At 32.9% G+C, this 19,151-nt stretch overlaps 1 protein-coding gene across 1 annotated transcript; it reads left to right on the forward strand.

Moving 5' to 3' along the window:
- Positions 1–16,099: 16,099 nt before the first annotated feature.
- On the forward strand, positions 16,100–18,053 carry LOC139878082 (trans-resveratrol di-O-methyltransferase-like). Its single transcript, XM_071865350.1, has 2 exons — positions 16,100–16,879; positions 17,728–18,053. Exons 1-2 carry the CDS (start codon positions 16,100–16,102, stop codon positions 18,034–18,036), a joined length of 1,089 nt encoding a protein of 362 aa, XP_071721451.1. The 3' UTR covers positions 18,037–18,053.
- The last annotated feature ends 1,098 nt before the right edge of the window (positions 18,054–19,151 follow it).

Raw genomic sequence — 19,151 nt, forward strand, 5'->3', positions numbered from 1 at the left:
TATAACTTAAATAAAACTTATATTTTAACAATTACTTATTAGATTTTTATAATTCTAAAAAAATAAACTTTTTAATTAAAACACCTAAATAGATATATATATTTTATTATATTTTTGTATTTTTATGTTTAAAACTTCTTATATTTTTACAAAAATAGATTAAAAACTAAATATATTTTTTATAGCGTTTCGCTTTCAGCGTTGTTGAGTTCCCAGGCAGCGGCGCCAAAAATACTTGATGTTATGCGAGGTGTATACTAAATAGTTATATTTTTATTGCGAAATACTATTAAATACGATACAATTTTACACAATTTATTTATTTATTTATAGAGTGGATATACCTAAACCTTGCTACAATACTTATAGGCAGTGTACCTAATCGTACAGTAATGTAGTTTTTAGTAAGTCCAGTTCGTTCCGCAGGGAGCTAGCCAAGTTTAACGCTATATTTATTTTAAACTATATTTGTATCAATATATATATATATGTATATATATATATATATATATATATATAAGTAATATTATTATTATTATAAGAGGGGGGGGGGTTTACCGTTTAATGACCGGTTTGTCGATTTTATGTCTTAAGTCGCAATTAAAACCTAATGTAAAATATTAAATATACAAATGACTTAATTTAAAGCGTAAAGTAAATGACGATAAATAAAAGTGCGATAAATAAAAGTACGATAATTAAAAGTGCAATAAATAAAATGACAGTAAATAAAAGTGCGATGAGATATAAAATAAAGGAATTATGCTTATTTAAACTTCCGTAATCATGATGTTTGACGTGTTGATTTTAATTTATTACCATGGGTTAATTGTCCTTTGTCCTGGATTATTCGATATGTCCATCTGGTTTTTATCCATAACAGTCCATCAGTCATATATATAAAGTCCCCAACTAATTGGGGACTTAAACTGCAATAAGGTTTTAATACATTGTTAATGATTACACCAGGTTATCGACTGTGTGCAATCCAAGGTTTTAATACTTTATTAGCAATTACACCAAGTGTCCTTGTATGTAATCCACCCCTGTTTTAATGAGACCATTGACTATTAATTCATCCTTGTGTCCGGTTAAATGAACGATTATTAGTATTTATAAATATCCCGCCCATCGTGTCCGATCGAGTGTATATGGTTATTTATAGATACGTCAAATTGTAAATCTCTATATTAAATTAATGAACTATCATTCAGTTAAACAAATATAAAGCCCATTAATAGCCCATAGTCCAATTTCCACAAGTGTCGGTCTTTTGTCCAACCCCCAATTATGGTACAAAGCCCAATTACCCCGTCTTAATATTTAATCCAACATCACGATTACTTCAGCTTAAATAAGCATAATAATAATTTAGCTACGAGACATTAATTTAAAAAGATTGAACATAACTTACAATGAGTATTAATAGCGTAGCGTTACACGGACAGAATTTCGACTTACAAACTTAAAACATTCGCCAACATAACCTTATTATTATTATAATTAAATTAAAATTAAAATTATAATTATATATATATATATTTTTACGTATATAGAAAAGAAAGAAAAAGGGGTCAGTGAAATCGATCAGAATGCGCGGCCTTTTATAGGCCCACTTTGAACTGTTGAGCTCCGCGAGTGCGGAGGTTTTCTTCATCACAGCTCCGCGAGTGCGGAGGTATGGATTCTAGCTCACCAAAGTGATTTAAACGTGGGCTGCTTAAAAATATAATATATAATAATATATATAATTAATTATATATTATATTATATTCTTGTGCATAGTTGACTTGTAATTTTTGTTCTGTTACGTCGCGCGTTGATAGTTGGTTCATGTCTCGGTTCTGGATTTTCGTACGTATTTTCGTATGATTTAATATCTTGTACTTTTTGTTTCACGGCTTGTACTCTTGTCATTTTTAGACGTTTCTCATCAATAATTTGAACCACTTGGATTGTACTTTGTACTTTTTAGCTTTTTGGTCGTTTGCGTCTTCAAATCGTCAAATCTGTCTTTTGTCTTCACCTTTTATTATTTAAATGAATATCACTTGTAAATAGAACAATTGCAACCAAAAGCTTGTCTTTCTTGAAAGATAATGCTATGAAATATATGTTCGTTTTTAGCATTATCAAGTAATAATAATATTTGTTATAATATTTATATTTTAACTTGCAATTACATATATTGATAGTACAATTTATTAATTATTTAATATTTAATAATTATATATTAACATATATTGAATATTTAATATTTATACATTTTAATATATTACAATATGATCAGTAATTATGTTCAGAATATATATATATATATATATATATATATATATATATATATATATATATATATATATATATATATATATATATATATATATTTAAACTACTATATATATAATTATGTTTTAAATATCAAGTAGATAATTATATATTGAAACAAATAAACTTAAAGTATAATATTTAATACTTTGTAAATGTTTTATAAATATTTCTGTATATATATATATATATACACATCTATTTACAATTAATTGTTCGTGAATCGGCGAAACCGTTCGAGGTTAAATGAACATATGAAACAATTCAAAATTTTTGAGACTCAACCTAACAGACTTTTCTTATCGTGTCAAAAATATAAAATCGTATCGAGAGTTTGGTTTAAAATTAGTCGAAATTTTTCGGGTCGTCACACCAGACGCTGCTCCTTTTCAGTTAAATTTATTATTTTATTTTTATAGGTGACTCACATGTGAGAACGATAGCATAAGCTATATCAAATAAAGACACTTTGTGATAAATGTTTTTATTTTGGCAGGAAAACGCTCGAAGAACTAATATATAACAATTATCGTGTTTTTCGAGCGTATGTTGAGGTTTTAGATATTAGGGTTTATATATTATGGTTTATAGGGTTTAGATATTAGGGTTTAGAAATTTAGGGTTTAGGGTTTAGATTTAGGGTTTAGATTTAGGATTTAGATTGAGTTTTTAACACTAACGGTTTAGAGTATAGGGTTTAGGGTTTAGTGTTTAGGGTTTGGTGGAATAAACCCAAAACACCAAACCCTAAACCCTAAACTCTAAATCGGGCTAAATTTTACTTCACAAAACATGAAGAAAAAAAAACGTTAACATTCTTCACGAGCAATATTATCTCGAATATTATTTTTGTCGATCGTTTTCCCGCCTAAATAATAACATTCATCACGAAGTGTCTTTTCTAAATGTTCATATTTTCTTGTGATCTTGATGCCTGAAAAAAATTCCAAAAAAACGAAGAAAAAAAAATTTTACTTCCCCCCGCTTCCCCGATTGGTTACTTCCCCATTGATCCTGTCATATATATATATATATATATATATATATATATATATATATATATATATATATATATATATATATATATATATATATATATATATAATCTAAAGGTTGAAAATTAGTGTTTATTTAATATGATTTGATTAAATAAAATTAATTAGTTTTTTGTTGAGTAAAGATATTGTAGTTAAGTAATATATATATATATATATATATATATATATATATATATATATATATATATATATATATATATATATATATATATATATATATATATATATATATATAGTGGTAGGATCAAGAGGGAAGTAACCATTCGAGGGGAAGCGGGGGGAAGCAAAAACTTTTTTTTTCTTTCGTTTTTTGAAAATACTTTGTTCACGAACATTATAGATGAGATGAAAATATGAACATTTAGTAGAGACACTTTGTGATAAATATTTTTAATTTGGCGGAAAAACGCTCGAAGAAGTAATATATAACGATTATCGTGTTTTTCGAGCGTATTTTGAGGTTTTAGCTATCGGGGTTTAGATATTAGGGTTTAGATATTAAGGTTTATAGGGTTTAGATATTAGGGTTTAGAAATTTAGGGTTTAGGGTTTAGATTTAGGGTTTAGATTTAGGATTTAGATTGAGTTTTTAACACGAACGGTTTAGAGTTTAGGGTTTGGTGTTTTGGGTTTATGGAATAAACCCAAAACATTAAACCCTAAACCCTAAACCCTAAACCCTAAACTCTAAATCGGGCTAAATTTTACTTCACAAAACATGAAGAAAAAAAAAACGTTTATATTCTTCACGAACAATATTATCTTGAATGTTATTTTTATCGATCGTTTTCTCGCCTAAATAATAACATTCATCACGAAGTGTCTCTTCTAAATGTTCATATTTTCGTGTGATCTTGATGCCGGAAAAAAAAAATTCAAAAAAAACGGAAAAAAAAAAAATTTGCTTCCTCCCGCTTCCCCCCGATTGGTTACTTCCCCATTGATCATGCCCTTATATATATATATATATATATATATATATATATATATATATATATATATATATATATATATATATATAATCTAAAGGTTGAAAATTAGTGTTTATTTAATATGATTTGATTAAATAAAATTAATTAGTTTTTTTGTTGAGTAAAGATATTGTAGTTAAGTAATTGATCATAGAAAGGAATCAAATCAAATGCCTTTAAAAAAAGGAAATAAATCATCAAATTGTAATATTAAAAGGAGAATTATCTTGAACTATTACGGAGTAATAATTAATAATTAAATGAAATTAAAATATAGGTTAAATAAACTATAAAATGACAATCGCCTTTGAGAAATGAAATGACCTCCTCACTGCTTTTTAACACTCACGGTCACCGACAGAAAAGAAAAACCTGAATACCTTTATACCTTTTTTAATGCTTTGATTATTGTTATTTGTAGTAGTTGTTAGTCCGTAATTAAAGAAAAAATATCATGGTCCCCAAACTTTGTACCAAAAATTAAGATAGAGACTAAAGTTTAAAACGATCATGTTTGGTCTCAACTTTTTAACATAATACACGAATAGTCCCAATTTTTAACAATCGTTAATCACTACCAGTTAAGTTGAATTAATGAAGGGTATAATGGTCATCTTATTTTTTCCTTTCACCTTCGTCCTTTTCCCTAAAAATTTTCATAAACCCTAATTTCTTAATCTTTATACCTATTCATTAACTTCAGATGACAAACTTACAAATTGCCTCTTTTAAATAAAGAGTTACAGATTTAATTATATAAAGACACGTAACATTTGCTTCACCATGTTCAACCACTTACTTGGAATTGCATTCAGATTCATATGCAAACTTGACAGTAAATAATTAACAATTAACAAAAACATCAAATTCAAATTACTTGATATAAAATAAACAAAAATCAAGGTGATTCATGTATTAACCATCTTATTATTAAAAACCAACGAAATCAATCATATTTTTTTGGTGCTCTGTTATTCTAGCAAATTGAGAGTTTCAAACGCTGCGATTAATCCACCAACAAAGAAACAATAACCAATTTCTTCTTTCTCAACAACCGCATGCAATTCAAACCCAATAGTTCTCGTCCATTCATAAGAACTGAATTCCTTTGGCTCACACTTTACTGGCTTATGCGTCTCCAACTCCGGCAGATCTCCGGCAGAGTAGAAGCAAGAACAAACGGTAGATCTAGTCGGTTTCAGATCCGACGACAAAATCAGTTGCTGACGAAGTAGTCATCAAGAACAGAAGCTTTTAAACAAATCCGATGACTAAATCGGTTGTTGACTAAATCTGGCGAAAGTGCTTTTCAGATCTATTGGGTACCTCCTGAATCTGAGCATCGCCTTAAACCCATATCTATTGATTTTGTATGTTTTTTTCTTTGTTGTGGGTTTTTTATTTTTTGTTTTGTTTACCCTCACTCACTCCCGCGGCACCACATATCTTTCAAGTAACCTTTGTTACAAAGTTACGTTACTAACGCTTGTTAAATATCGGGACCATTCGTGTACTATATTAAAAAGTTGGGACCAAACGCGATCATTTTAAACTTTAATCCCTATTATGATTTCTGGTACAAAGTTTGAGGACCAACCATGATAATTTTTCGTAATTAAATTTAAAATATAATAATAATAATAATAATAATAATAATAATAATAATAATAATAATAATAATAATAATAATAAAGTTCACAAACCCCAAATTACAACATAAAGCCCTAGATGTTTAATCTTTAAGTTTATTCACATGAGTCTTACCCAAAATCACCCCTTTATCATGGAATTGGGGCTTACACCCAACCCATGACCAAAACCCTAACCATAATCCAAATTATCAAGACTTAGAATTGGGACTTACCACAACACTAAAAGATGGCTAACAAGTGGATTCAACAAAAACTCAACTCCAAATGGTGAGAACTAGCTTCTTCTTCACTAGGATCAAACTTTCTCTCTATAGGGTTTCTAACTCTCTCTCACTAAATTGAAAGTGTTGAAATGAATAAGAATGAGCTTGAGGTCAGTTTTGTGGCCAAAAATCAGACCCCAATGTGAAAGGACAAAAACACCCTTTAAAAGCCCCCTTAAGTGAAATGTCCCGTTCTTATTGATTAAAAACGTTCCATATTAATTGATTTCGTTGCGAGGTTTTGACCTCTATATGAGACGTTTTTCAAAGACTGCATTCATTTTTAAAACAAACCATAACCTTTATTTCATAAATAAAGGTTTAAAAAGCTTTACGTAGATTATCAAATAATGATAATCTAAAATATCCTGTTTACACACGACCATTACATAATGGTTTATAATACAAATATGTTATATCGAAATCAGTTCTTGAATGCAGTTTTTACACAATATCATACAAACATGGACTCCAAATCTTGTCCTTATTTTAGTATGCAACAGCGGAAGCTCTTAGTATTCACCTGAGAATAAACATGCTTTAAACGTCAACAAAAATGTTGGTGAGTTATAGGTTTAACCTATATATATCAAATCGTAACAATAGACCACAAGATTTCATATTTCAATACACATCCCATACATAGAGATAAAAATCATTTATAAAACCTGCATGTATTCTCATCCCAAAAATATTAGATTTTAAAAGTGGGACTATAACTCACTTTCACAGATTTTTACTTCGTCGGGAAGTAAGACTTGGCCACTGGTCGATTCACGAACCTATAACAAATATGTACATATATATCAAAGTATGTTCAAAATATATTTACAACACTTTTAATACATTTTGATGTTTTAAGTTTATTAAGTCAGCTGTCCTCGTTAGTAACCTACAACTAGTTGTCTACAGTTAGATGTACAGAAATAAATCGATATATATTATCTTAAATCAATCCACGACCCAGTGCATACGTATCTCAGTATTGATCACAACTCAAACTATATATATTTTGGAATCAACCTCAACCCTGTATAGCTAACTCCAACATTCACATATAGAGTGTCTATGGTTGTTCCGAAATATATATAGATGTGTCGACATGATAGGTCGAAACATTGTATACGTGTCTATGGTATCTCAAGATTACATAATATACAATACAAGTTGATTAAGTTATGGTTGGAATAGATTTGTTACCAATTTTCACGTAGCTAAAATGAGAAAAATTATCCAATCTTGTTTTACCCATAACTTCTTCATTTTAAATCCGTTTTGAGTGAATCAAATTGCTATGGTTTCATATTGAACTCTATTTTATGAATCTAAACAGAAAAAGTATAGGTTTATAGTCGGAAAAATAAGTTACAAGTCATTTTTGTAAAGGTAGTCATTTCAGTCGAAAGAACGACGTCTAGATGACCATTTTAGAAAACATACTTCTACTTTGAGTTTAACCATAATTTTTGGATATAGTTTCATGTTCATAATAAAAATAATTTTCCCAGAATAACAACTTTTAAATCAAAGTTTATCATAGTTTTTAATTAACTAACCCAAAACAGCCCGCGGTGTTACTACGACGACGTAAATCCGGTTTTACGGTGTTTTTCGTGTTTCCAGGTTTTAAATCATTAAGCTAGCATATCATATAGATATAGAACATGTGTTTAGTTGATTTTAAAAGTCAAGTTAGATGGGTTAACTTTTATTTGCGAACAAGTTTAGAATTAACTAAACTATGTTCTAGTGATTACAAGTTTAAACCTTCGAATAAGATAGCTTTATATGTACGAATCGAATGATGTTATGAACATCATTACTACCTCAAGTTTTCTGGATAAAGCTACTGGAAATGAGAAAAATGGATCTAGCTTCAAAGGATCCTTGGATGGCTTGAAAGTTCTTGAAGCAGAATCATGACACGAAAACAGTTCAAGTAAGATTTTCACTCGAAATAAGATTGTTATAGTTATAGAAATTGAATCAAAGTTTGAATATGATTATTACCTTGTATTAGAAAGATATCTTACTGTAAATAAAAAAGATTTCTTGAGGTAGGATGATCACTCTACAAGATTGGAAGTAAGCTAGCAAACTTGGAAGTATTCTTGATTTTATGAAACTAGAACTTGTAGAATTTATAAAGAACACTTAGAACTTGAAGATAGAAATTGAGAGAGATCAATTAGATGAAGAAAATTGAAGAATGAAAGTGTTTGTAGGTGTTTTTGGGCGTTGGTGTATGGATTAGATATAAAGGATATGTAATTTTGTTTTCATGTAAATAAGTCATGAATGATTACTCATATTTTTGTAATTTTATGAGATATTTCATGCTAGTTGCCAAATGATGGTTCCCACATGTGTTAGGTGACTCACATGGGCTGCTAAGAGCTGATCATTGGAGTGTATATACCAATAGTACATACATCTAAAAGCTATGTATTGTACGAGTACGAATACGGGTGCATACGAGTAGAATTGTTGATGAAACTGAACGAGGATGTAATTGTAAGCATTTTTGTTAAGTAGAAGTATTTTGATAAGTGTCTTGAAGTCTTTCAAAAGTGTATGAATACATATTAAAATACTACATGTATATACATTTTAACTGAGTCGTTAAGTCATCGTTAGTCGTTACATGTAAGTGTTGTTTTGAAACCTTTAGGTTAACGATCTTGTTAAATGCTGTTAACCCAATGTTTATAATATCAAATGAGATTTTAAATTATTATATTATCATGATATTATGATGTATGAATATCTCTTAATATGATATATATACATTAAATGTCGTTACAACGATAATCGTTACATATATGTCTCGTTTCAAAATCATTAAGTTAGTAGTCTTGTTTTTACATATGTAGTTCATTGTTAATATACTTAATGATATGTTTACTTATCATAATATCATGTTAACTATATATGTATCCATATATATGTCATCATATAGTTTTTATAAGTTTTAACGTTCGTGAATCACCGGTCAACTTGGGTGGTCAATTGTCTATATGAAACCTATTTCATTTAATCAAGTCTTAACAAGTTTGATTGCTTAACATGTTGGAAACACTTAATCATGTAAATAACAATTTCATTTAATATATATATAAACATGGAAAAGTTCGGGTCACTACATTAAGAACGAGTTAAATGGATTTTACTGGCTCAAACCTCGTGACCACGAGGTCATTTTCGCGACCGCGAGGTCATTTTCGCGATCGTGATGTCACAAAAAAAATAGAGAGCCGTTCGAACAACTACATCTCACGACCGCGAGAAACAAAGTCGCGAGCGCGACATTACGATTTTGTTGGCTGTTTTTCTGTTGTGGTCTCGGGACCGCGAGGAGGGGTATTGCGAGCGCGAAGTGCCCTTTGTTAAGGCTAGAACTGCCTTTTATCAGAGTAGTAACCATAATCGATCAAGCAATCACAAACACACACAATAATAGCCGAGATATAAACACATGAATTAAAAGAAACAACACGAGAATTATAGTGGTCCAGTTTCGATGTGAAACCTACATCCACTTTGGAACTAGAGAGTATTATTATTAATTTGGAGGTGATACAAAGCATGCACATATGAGAGTATTTATAGACAAGGATTAAGACAAACCCTAGTCTAATTAACCTAAGCCCGACCCATTTAAATTAGGGTTGGCCAAACCCTAACTTAACCACCAAGTAAGCCTCTGCCGAAGCCTACATACATTAAAAATCTCCCACTTGGAGGCTTCGAACAACATCGATCTGCACTCTTGTACTTCTGCTTTGCAAGACTCAGCTCATCTCTTCTCTCTCTAGTTCCTGCCTTCTCTTCAATGTTCCTGAAGGCCAGTTGAAGCTATGCACAGCTTCAACTTATCCAGCGTTACTGGTTTGGTGAACATATCTGCTGGATTCTTTGAACCTGGAATGCTCTCCAGATTAAATGTTCCATTGCTTATCCGTTCTCTGATAAAGTGATACTTCATGCCAATGTGCTTCGTCTTAGCATGATAGACTGGATTCTTTGCTAACTTGATTGCGCTCTCATTATACAATATAAGACAAATTCTGTCTGTTTGCTGCCCAGTTCTTTCATGAATGTCTTCAACGACACTAGTTCTTTACTGGCTTTAGTCAAGGCCATGTATTCTTCTTCAGTAGTAGATAGAGCCACGCTCTTTTGAAGCCTATACATCCAACTCACTGCTGTTCCTCCTATAGTGAATACATACCCGGTGGTGCTCTTGAAGGTATTATTACATCTACCCAGATCAGCATCAGAATAACCCCTGAGAGTAGTATCTCTGCCCTTGAAACATAACCCAACTTTGGTAGTACCCTTTAAATACCGTAGTATCTACTTCAATGCTTCCTAATGTTCTTTCCCCGAACTTGACATAAAGCGACTAACCATCCCAACTGCATGTGCTATATCAGGTCTTGTACACACCATAGCATACATTAGACTACCCACGATAGATGCATAAGGAACCTTAGCCATTTCTGCTTTTTCTACTTCAGTTTTAGGAGACTGATGTTTAGAAAGCTTTAGATGACTTCCCAACGGTGTGTTTCTTGGCTTTGTAGACTCACCATTCATTCTGAACTTTTCAAGAACCTTACGAATATACTTTTCTTGAGATAAAGAAACTGACCTATCTTTATTCCTGCATATACTCATACCGAGAATCTGCTTAGCTGGCCCGAGATCCTTCATTTCAAATTCTCTAGATAATTGCTTCTTCAAATTGCGTATTTCAACCATATCAGAACCTGCAATTAACATATCATCGACATAAAGAAGCAATATAATATAGGAGCTCTTGAACTTCTTCAAATAACAGCAATGATCTGTAGAACTTCTCACGAATCCTGTCTTCTCCATGAAATTATCAAATTTCAAGTACCACTGTCTGGGAGCTTGTTTCAAACCATACAAGCTTCTCTTTAGATTACACACAAGATTCTCCTTTCCTTTGACACAAAACCCCTCTGGTTGAGACATATAAATGTCTTCTTCAATGTTGCCATGTAGAAAGGCTGTTTTAACATCCAACTATTCTAAGTGTAACTTCTCAGTTGCCACCATACTTAGAACTAATCTGATAGTCGTCATCTTTACTATTGGAGAAAAGATTTCAGCATAGTCGACTCCTTTCTTTTGTTGAAATCCTTTGACAACTAATCTTGCTTTGTATCATTTAGAACCATCCGCTTCATCTTTGACTCTGAAAACCCATTTATTCTGTAAGACTCTTTTTCCTGGTGGTAACTTGGTCAACCTCCAAGTTTGATTTTTCAATAAAGATTCCATCTCGCTTCTCATAGCCTGCTCCCACTGGAACGAATCTTTCACCTTCATTGCCTCAGAATAACTTTCTGGTTCCCCATTTTTTGTCAAAAGAAGATAGTTAACTGTTGGACTAAACCTCTCTGGCTGTCTTGTGACTCTTGTAGATCTCCTGACCCAATTGGACTGGTCAGGTTGTGGTGGGGGCTGCTCATCATCAGAATCTGAGCTCCCACTTTCGAAAGTCTGCTCGTGATCAGATTCCGAGCTTTCACTGTTAGGAACTCCCACTGGAACTTCAGTTTCATACTCTGGAGTTTCCCTTTCATCCTCTCTTGTTGTCTTTGTGTCAACCTCAAATTCAACTGATTCTTTTTCTTTTGGTGTTGAGTTGAAATCCTTGTACAATTCTACTTCATTGAAGGTGGCATGTTTACTTCTGATAACATGTTTTCCCTTGTTATCCCATAACCTGTAACCCATGTCATCTCCCTCATAACCAATGAACACGTACTTCTTTGCTTTTGCATCTAGTTTGTCACCATCTTTATTAATATCATATGCACTGCACCAAAGATTTTTAGATGCTCATAACTGATTGCTTTACCTCTCCATTCTTCTTCGGGTATTTTGAAATCAAGCGGAGCTGATGGAGAACGGTTGATCAAATAAGCGGCAGTGCTTACTGCATCAGCCCATAGAGTCTTTGGTAGACCACAATTAAGTCTCATGCTACGTGCTCTCTCATTTAAAGTACGATTCATTCTTTCTGCAACTCCATTTTGTTGTGGAGTACCTGGAACTGTCTTGATCATTCGAATGCCATGATCAGCACAATAGTTAACGAATTCGGTGCTGATGTATTCTCCTCCATTATTCGACTTCGAGCATTTTACCTTCAAATCACAAGATAATTCAAAAGCAGATTTCCATTTCTTAAAAGCTTCAAATACATCAAATTTATTTTTAAGAAAGTAAACCCATACCTTGCGTGTTGAATCATCGATGAAAGTAACATAATAGTGTGCTCCTCCCAATGAAGAAACAGGAGTAGGCCCGAACACATCCGTGTGTACTAGCTCCAACTTCTGAGCCTTTAATGTTCTGCCTGCTTTTGCAAAGGTGACCTTCTTCTTCTTTCCTAGAGCACATGACTCGCAAAAGTCCGATTTAACTCTCTTCAGACCAGGAATTTTACCATTAGACACTAGCATTTTCATTCCTTTGTCACTCATGTGACCTAAACGTTGGTGCCACTTACTGGTTAAGCTACGATCATTGGAAACTGTATTTACTTCATTAGCTGGAACTTCTACCATATAAAGAGTGCCTCTCTTCTTACCCTTGGCTATTACTAAGTTCCCCTTTATTACTTTCCACTGACCTTCACCAAATAGCACACTATATCCTTGATCATCAAGCTGTCCAACAGAGATTAGTTTCTTCTTTAGGCCAGGAATAACTCAGACATTTTCCAAGGTCCAATTAGTACCCAAAGAGGTCTTCAGCTCTAAGTCTTTAATCCCTGTAATGTCAAGACAATGATCATTAGCCAAACGAACTTTACCAAGATTACCTGTTTGTAGATTCTTCATCAAATGTGGACTTGGAGTAGCATGAAACGATGCTCCTGAATCCATAACCTACGCATCAATTGTATTCTCAATGCAGCAAACAAGGACGTTATCATAATCATCTGTTGCAACTGCAACATTAACTTCCATTGGCTTTGATGATGTTACTGGCTTAGTGCACTGGTTTCGAAAGTGCCCAGTCTCCTGACAATTCCAACATTTAATATCATTCCTCGTTCTCGACACACTCCTCCTTCTTGACTTTGACCTGCCCCTGGTGGTGTTACTTCTGCCTTTTCTCCTACCCCTCTCTTCTGTGCTCAGCAAGTTTCCTGATGGTTCTCCTGAGCTCTTTCTTCTTATATCTTCCCCAAGAATAAAATCACGAATGCTCTCAAACTTTAGCTTTGAGGACTCTGTGGATTTACTAATAGCTGTGACTGAACCTGACCAGCTTTCAGGTAACGAAGATAATAATAGAAGAGCTTTGACTTCGTCATCGAACTTGATATCAACTGACAGTAACCGAGGGATAATATTGTTGAAGTTATTAACATGATTTGTTACTGAAGCACCTTCTTTCAACCTGGTGTTTAACAACTGTCTGATCAAAAACACCTTGTTAGAAGCAGACGGCTTCTCATACATATTTGCTAAGGTCTTCATCAAACCATGTGTCGTGGTTTCGTTCACAATGTTAAAGGCAACACTTTTTATCAACGTGAGTCTGACAACTGCTAGGGCTTTCCTGTCAAGTGTTTTCCACTCGTCGTCTTTCATTCCTTCTTGTTTATTCTCATTCAAGGCATCAATCAGATCCTTCTGACATAACAAATCTTCAACCTGCATTTTCCACCACCCAAAATCTTGCCCATCAAACTTGTCAATTTTGATCCTCCCTTCTTCAGCCATTGATCTAGCTTAGATCTAAGGAATAGCAGCTGTGATGATCTTTGTAACAGCAACAGCTGTTAGATCCTGTTATCTGGATCAAAAAAGAAAAAAAAACAGCAGCAATAGATATTTTGGCGGCGGCTAGGGTTTAAACCTGAGCTCTAGATACCAGTTGTTAAGGCTAGAACTGCCTTTTATCAGAGTAGTAACCCTAATCGATCAAGTAATCACAAACAGACACATATAATAGCCGAGATATAAACACAAGAATTAAAAGAAACGATACGAGAATTATAGTGGTTCAGTTTCGATGTGAAACCTACATCCACTTTGGAACTAGAGAGTATTATTATTAATTTGGAGGTGATACAAAGCATGTACATATGAGAGAGTATTTATAGACAAGGATTAAGACAAACCCTAGTCTAATTAACCCAAGCCCGGCCCATTTAAATTAGGGTTGGCCAAACCCTAACTTAACCACCAAGTAAGCCTCTGCTGAAGCCTACATACATTAACACCCTTCTCAGCTTGCTCTTTCACTTTTGACCGTGCTTATGTTCTACGCGGTTAAGGTTTTGTACACTAAGGATCAAACTCGTACCTTGGAATTCACATGGCGTCCAAATCAACAAGTTACGAAAAAGAGGTGTTACATAATCCCTCGAAATCGCGGGTTATAAGCAAAGTCAAAGAAGTTTGGATTCCGATTATGAACGAGATTTAGAAACTTCACGTGTACAGTGGTGGTCAAGTGGGTGCTCTAGGCAGATCAGGAGGCTTATTGTCTATTTTGAGGGTTGACTACTTCAACTTGATTGAAGTGGTTTACGATTAGCAGTGGAATGCCATTTATATGTTTAACGCTTGGAATGGATCTGCTTGCTTTCTAGGTGATTTCAATTCCTCACGGTTTCCTGAAGAACGAATACGTGAACATCATGATGAGTTAAATATGGTGATCATGATCTCTCCGACCACACGCCCTTATTTTGGGCTAATAAGTTAGTATTCTGGGGACCAAAGCCTTTTAAGTTCATAAATTATGGCAGTTAATTGGCCCGGTAACAATTTGGCTCATCTGATTATCAAGAAATAATGCTCGTTGCAATAACGAATTTACATGTTGGACCACCGTCATGAAGAGAATTAAACTTAAATCGTTCGAATGGGCAACAAATGCAAGATTACGTTATTCACACAAATTTTACATATGGGATTCCAACCCATGGATGTTACTATAAGCTTTACAGTTGCTAGGTTTCTCAAGTTTCTAGCTTTGCTTATTTGGATTGTTTTCATTTGGAAGATGTTTAGCCTTCTATCCATTCTTAAAATGGAATAAGAGTGGGCTTGGTTGTAGTAAACTAAGCCACCATTTGTTGGCTAGTCTCTTATTCTTCTTTATAATACAAGAATTTTTTGCCAAAAAAAAAAAAAAAAAAAAAAAAAAATTGCATATTATGGCCTCTCATGTAGATGGGCAGATCCACCTCTCTCACGCGCGAATCTTTATTAGTAGCGGTGTGTCTATAACAACACTAATTTTGTAAGAAAATAAATTATAAAATATTATTAAAATTGTATAGAAACTAAAATATAATTATAGATTCACATATGTTTTTAAAATTTATAGTTTTATGATATGAATCATTAAAATATTTAAAATTAGCTCGCTCAGAAATCATTTTGAGTTTTGACCCAAAATTCGTTACTAGTCCTAATATAGTAAATTGTTATGTGAACTTTTGTTGATTTATATTCCTAAAAAGTTAGCTCCTTTATATTCCTCTTATAATAATAATAATGTAATGAAGATTTATAATTTATTAAATTTATTAGAGTTTAATTATTATATAGTAAATGATATACATCCCTAGCAATTATTAGTTCTATCTCTATCTCTATGTCGGTACATTATTTCCTGGCAACTTTTGTCTCGATCTCTATATCTATACTTTCTATTAACAGCAACTTTCCTATAAATTGTCAACAAGATCTATAGTGAATGTTACACCAAGTCAAATTGTCTTTCACATAATTATAATTAATTAATAATTAAATATATAAAAAATGGGATTGCAGAATGATGAGCAGTCTAAAGATTTGCTTGATTCTCAAGCTCATATATGGAACCACATTTTCAGCTTTGTAAATTCCATGTCACTCAAATGTGCAATTCAGCTTGAAATATTGGATATCGTAAATGGCCATGGCAAACCAATGTTGCTCTCTGAGTTAACTGAAGCCCTCTCCATTAACCAAGAGAGATCCCAATTTTTATACCGATTAATGCGCATTCTTGTGCACTCTGGTTTCTTTGTAATACAAAGTTTATCATCCAGGCTTGATGGTGACGAAAGAGAAGGCTATTCGCTAGCTCCTGCTTCTAGAATCCTTTTAAAAGATGAGCCATTAAGCATTAGGCCTTTTTTGTTCTTTATATTGGATCCAAAAATAATGGATCCATGGCAAAACATGACCAAGTGGTTCCAAAACGACGATCTTAATCCTTTCTACACAACCCATGGGAGCAACGGTTGGGAATTTGTATTCCAAGACCAAAGTTTTAGCCATGTGTTTAACGAAGCAATGGCTAGTGATTCAAGGCTTGTTACAAATGTTGTTCTTAAAGACAGTGGGAGTGTATTTCAAGGGTTAAAGTCGATTGTTGACGTTGGATGTGGTACTGGGACTGTAATCCAATCGATTGCCAAATCGTTTCCTGATATTAGTTGCACTGGTTATGATCTCCCTCATGTTGTTAATGGCTTGGTAGGAAGTAATAATTTGAGTTACGTTGGTGGAGACATGTTCGAAACCATTCCGAAAGCTGATGTAGCTTTTCTAAAGGTTGCTACATATTTTAATTTGCACAAATTACTCCTACGTTTTAAATAAATGTCTACCTTACTATTTAAATTCGTTTCAAAATATTTAAATTCGTTTCAAAATAGTTACCCTCATTTATCACGCTGTATCACTCATATTTTTTTATTAAATTCAGTCAAACCTACTCTTAATCACTCATTTTTATTTACTTCAGTCAAACTTATTATAAATGCAAGGGCAATATCATACCTATGTTAAATCTATAACTGGCAATCATTCATCAAAAACTGGTTCCATTGGGTCAATCATTTGGGTCCGTTGAGTCCCGAGAAAACAAAGGGAATGGGTCCATTATTGACCCATCTTTAGTCTTTTAATATCTTAGAAGGTCCGCCTAAACCCGCTTAAATCCGTTTCCAACCCATTCAAAATGAAAAAATAAAAAATTAGAAAAAAATAATGAAAGGAAAAATAATTAGTTTTATTTTCTTTTAAAAATTTATTTTATTTAATTAAAAAAATTTAAAATTTCAATTTACTTTAAAATTTGTATAAAATTAATTTTGTTTGAGAAAAATTTTTATAAGAAAAATGGGTGTCGGCCCGACCCGATCTGAACCCGTTTGGAGCCAACCCGTTCGACCCGGTTGAATTTTGAGACCCATGACCCGTTTTGACCCAAACCCATTTGAGTCTCGACCCAACCCGACCCATTTGCCAGGCTTAGTTAAATCCAACAAAATTTAACAGGAGACTTTTTGGGACAGAGGGAGTATATAAGTCGATTTGAACATTATATAACTCAATATGAATGCAATAATACTATACATGGTGACCATTGTTTGATGATTTTTTTTAATGTGAAACAGTGGATATTTCACGATTGGAATGATGAAGATTGCGTTAAACTATTGAAACAATGCAAAGAGGCTATTCCGAGCAAGGAAAATGGAGGAAAACTTATCATCGTGGACATGGTGGTTAAGAAGAATGATGAAGGGAGCCATGATCAGTTATACGAGAATCAGCTTTTCTTTGATATGCTGATGATAATTATTACTAAGGGGAAAGAGAGGACTGAAGAAGAATGGGTAAAGCTCTTTATTGATGCTGGCTTTAGTGATTATAAGATAACTTCAATATTAGGTTCAAGGTCTCTCATTGAAGTATATCCATAGTTCAGTTTCGTATCTATCGTGACAACATGATCGTGCACTTATATGCAGATTAAAAGTGTGTTCGTATGTTGTTTGTTTTCCTGCTGTGTTGTATCATCGTATGTTGTTTATCTTTATTTACCCATGTACTTGTTGTTTGAATAAATGGTTAAAGTCAAAAATAGGCTACAAACTTACACAAATGTACCGATGTCGCCCACAAACTCATTTCTGTCCTACTGTCGCCTAGAAACTTATAAAAAAATATGCCAATATAAACAAAATACTTTTTTTAACCGTCAACCAAAATGGTTGATTACATGGCTTCTAAGTAGTCATGACACGTCTGTGATACATCGAAACAGAACTGAAAGTATATGGGCGACATCGGGACACAACTGAAAGCATATGGGCGACATCGGGACATATAAAATGAATAAAAAAGTTAAATAATTAACTTTACCGGTTCAGCAGGTAACCGGTAACGAAATGTTAACATCAGTACATTTTTTATAAGTTTGTGGGCGACAGTAGACCGAAAATGGATTTGTAGGCGACATCGGTACATTTGTGTAAATTTGTAGCCTATTTTTGACTTTAACCTTTGAATAAAACCTTAACTAAGAAAAGATTTCTGCTTGAGTACTTGGCGAGACAAAAGATAGTAAAGGTTTCTGCTAATATGTGCATGTTTTAGCATTCGTAACAAGGAGCACTGACTAGAGATAAGGTTTATAATAAATGTGCAAAGACATAGGATAGAAAACGCATATATACTAAACGTACGGATACTTAAATAAATTTTCAATTTAATTCTTTTATTGATGATTCAATCAAAGAATACAGAGTTAATTTTGATTGTACCTCCTCAACTATTTGTAATTAGTATCAAAAAGATGGAAATAGTTTGGTGCAACTATATATATTCCTAATTTTGATTGTACATTTGCAGCAGGGTCGTCCTGTTAATTTCAGGGTCTTGTTCAATAAGCAAAAGGAGGCCCTTTTATAATATATTGTTTAGTTATATTTTGGGTCCTTTTAGACTGTGGGTCCTATGCGATTGCATACTTTGCACGCTCCAAAATTCGGCTCTGGTTTGCAGGGATTTAAGCAATAACAGTTTTGATCAGTCT

Source organism: Rutidosis leptorrhynchoides, chromosome 1 (assembly GCF_046630445.1).
Source record: "Rutidosis leptorrhynchoides isolate AG116_Rl617_1_P2 chromosome 1, CSIRO_AGI_Rlap_v1, whole genome shotgun sequence".
NCBI classification, from domain to species: Eukaryota; Viridiplantae; Streptophyta; class Magnoliopsida; order Asterales; family Asteraceae; genus Rutidosis; species Rutidosis leptorrhynchoides.

What these genes read in the sequence shown, in the direction of transcription:
- LOC139878082 (XM_071865350.1), top strand. Translation starts at nt 16,100, where the DNA reads ATGGGATTGCAGAATGATGAGCAGTCTAAAGATTTGCTTGATTCTCAA. An exon ending in CTGATGTAGCTTTTCTAAAG is followed by an intron (nt 16,880 to 17,727) that starts GTTGCTACATAT and finishes AATGTGAAACAG; the next exon opens with TGGATATTTCACGATTGGAA.